At 34.4% G+C, this 2,553-nt stretch overlaps 1 protein-coding gene across 1 annotated transcript in view; it reads left to right on the top strand.

Moving 5' to 3' along the window:
• LOC107102461 (antigen peptide transporter 2-like) overlaps positions 1–2,553 on the top strand; it is a 13,623-nt gene that overhangs the window by 2,730 nt on the left and 8,340 nt on the right. Inside the window, exons 4-6 of the mRNA XM_015401782.1 lie at positions 1,184–1,300; positions 1,401–1,531; positions 1,788–1,993. Coding sequence (XP_015257268.1) covers positions 1,184–1,300; positions 1,401–1,531; positions 1,788–1,993 — 454 coding nt within the window. The remainder of the gene's footprint in view (positions 1–1,183; positions 1,301–1,400; positions 1,532–1,787; positions 1,994–2,553) is intronic.

Raw genomic sequence — 2,553 nt, 5'->3', positions numbered from 1 at the left:
AAAACAAGCTTTAAATGGTCCACTCAGCACCTTTTTCTGAAAAAGTATGATTTTAATTGTAAAGAAAAAAAAAACATTAACGTATTAATACGGTAATTGGTTCAGTATTTATTCCTTTTCTAAATGGTGTGTGATAATGTCCTTTGAGGTGTTATCCTTTGTGTCCATGTTTATAAAATTATTTAAAAGCCTTGCAAAGCTATGTCACATGGCTTTTTTTAACACAATTTATTTTACTTTAGCAACTGATCAATTTTTTAAAAACAGTATCTATATTGAGTCTTTCTTTATTATAAAACTAAATACAAAAATGGTATACTCTGACCTTTTTTAATCCTGCACTTAAAACTAGTCCTGGGTTATATTTAATCCTTCTAAAATGAGCTTTTGTTTTAATCATCCCATTTCGGTGAGAATCTTAATTTAAAGGGCCATGAAAAAAACTGCTTGTAAAACAATATTTCACAACAAATTATTAAAATTTAGCAAACTAAATGTTTGCAGGTAGTGGTATTATACAGTCGGCTTGCTTAGTGGTTTTAAGTACACATCTAAGAACAACAATGGACAGATGTCACCCTGAGCTATGGAAGTCCAAGAAGAGCATTGGTGTCAAAAAAAAGATGTCTTGATTTTTCAAAAAGTGAAATCATTTTCATGATTTTTATCGATAAATCACCCAGCCATATCTTAAACTAAATTAAAGTATTAAAAAAAATTCAAGCTAGTACCACAACAAATGAAAACTTAACTAAAAGCAGGGATTATTAAAATGATAAAAACAAACCCACTCTAAAAATTAATTACAAGTAACCGAATTAGAGAATTAAAACATTACAACACAGTAAAATTAAACAATTCAAAATTCAAATAGTTATAGCCTATGTAATAATGATCTACTCACTTCTGCATGCTAAATGCTTGAGCTGTCTATTTAAAATACAGCTATTATTCATTTCACCTCTGGAGGGCGCTCACTGAGCAAATGATCAGCTAAGAATTATAGATTGGGACAGGGTTGTCTCACTTGAACATTGTGTGCTTTAGGAATTATATTATTTACAGCCTTGTAATTTCACGTATTGTCCAGTGCTTTTCATTCTAACCAATGCTTTCATTCGTTGCTCTCACAATAAGTCCTAGTTTAAAAGAAATATTCATGTTCTCCTTTTTTTCCCCAAACAGGTGATACTTACATCCCTTTATATCAGGGAAAAGTCATTGACATGCTCAGTGAACGACAGCTGCAAAGTGACTTTGGTTACACAGTCGGACATCTAGTGCTCATCTATTCTGGAAGGTACTAAAGTGTACTATTTAATTTGAAAAAAGTAGCATACAGTTAATGCCAATCGGATCATTAAGTGGTTTGAAACTGACGTGTCCCCTTGTCCTAACAGCGCCCTGTTCTCTGGCATGAGAGGAGGTCTTTTCATGATTTCTTTGGCCAGACTGAACAAGAGACTGAAACATCTGCTCTTTCACAACCTCCTGAAGCAGGAGGTGCACTTCTTTGAGGAGAACAACCCAGGTTGGACATTCTGAAGGTTATGGAAATGTACAAGCATCTTTGAAGTTGTTCCGGTGCTTTTCAGAGTTATAAACTGTTATTTCATCTATAGATTATAAAATATGCTTCATTTTTCTATAAGTTACAATTGTAATACTGATAAATTATGGATAGAGAAACCTGTAAAGATGAATAAATGGTGGATGAATACAACAAATTCCTAATAACGGCAGCTTTTGCATTTCTTTTTTCTTGTTTTTACGCTGTCACCATCCAGGACGACTTTCCTCCCGCCTGCACAGTGATGTGGACAGGATGGGGCGAACCGTAGCGCTGAATGCTAACGCAGTGGTTCGCAGTACGTTCAAAACTGTCCTCATGCTCAGAGTGATGTTGGGCCTGTCCTGGGAGCTGACTTTGCTCACCTGCATAGAGATGCCTCTCTTGGCCACATTGCAGAATAAATACATCAACTTGTCCAAGGTGGGTTTTTTTTTTTTATTTACCATACAACAGATTAACATTATCCCATTACAGCGTAGTAAGATTTAAATTCATTTGCCAATCAAACCTTGGATGTTTATGTCTGTCTATTCGATTATTTTTTTTTATCCTGCACACCCGCAATTGTAGTATAAATAGAAATGTTGTAAACCAGGCATAGATCTTCATCAGTGACTTTTGAGCTACGTTTAGACTTGAAAAGAGATCCTTTGGTGACATTTGTCACCAGCATTAATGATTATTTCATGTTTTTTTTCGATAAAATATTTTCAATGTCTAAGGTATGCTTCTATTTTAATATTGCTTTTCATCACATTCATTTATAGAAAAAAAAAAGAAAATATATGATTTATAGACAAAGAGGAAATTTCCAAGATGCCCACCTCTGCAGGTTTTCTTTAAAGGAGAATTCCGGTTTTTTACACTTTAAGCCCATTTTCTGTAGTGTCCCGGATGAAATCGAATGATCGACACCAAAATTTTGATAATTGGTCCTGTCTCTGCTTTTTGGCTCATTTAGAATCCCCCCCTGGCTGCTT

Source organism: Cyprinodon variegatus, unplaced genomic scaffold (genome assembly GCF_000732505.1).
Source record: "Cyprinodon variegatus isolate N-32 unplaced genomic scaffold, C_variegatus-1.0 Scaffold1258, whole genome shotgun sequence".
NCBI lineage: Eukaryota > Metazoa > Chordata > Actinopteri > Cyprinodontiformes > Cyprinodontidae > Cyprinodon > Cyprinodon variegatus.
This window is presented reverse-complemented; position numbering and strand designations above follow the sequence as displayed.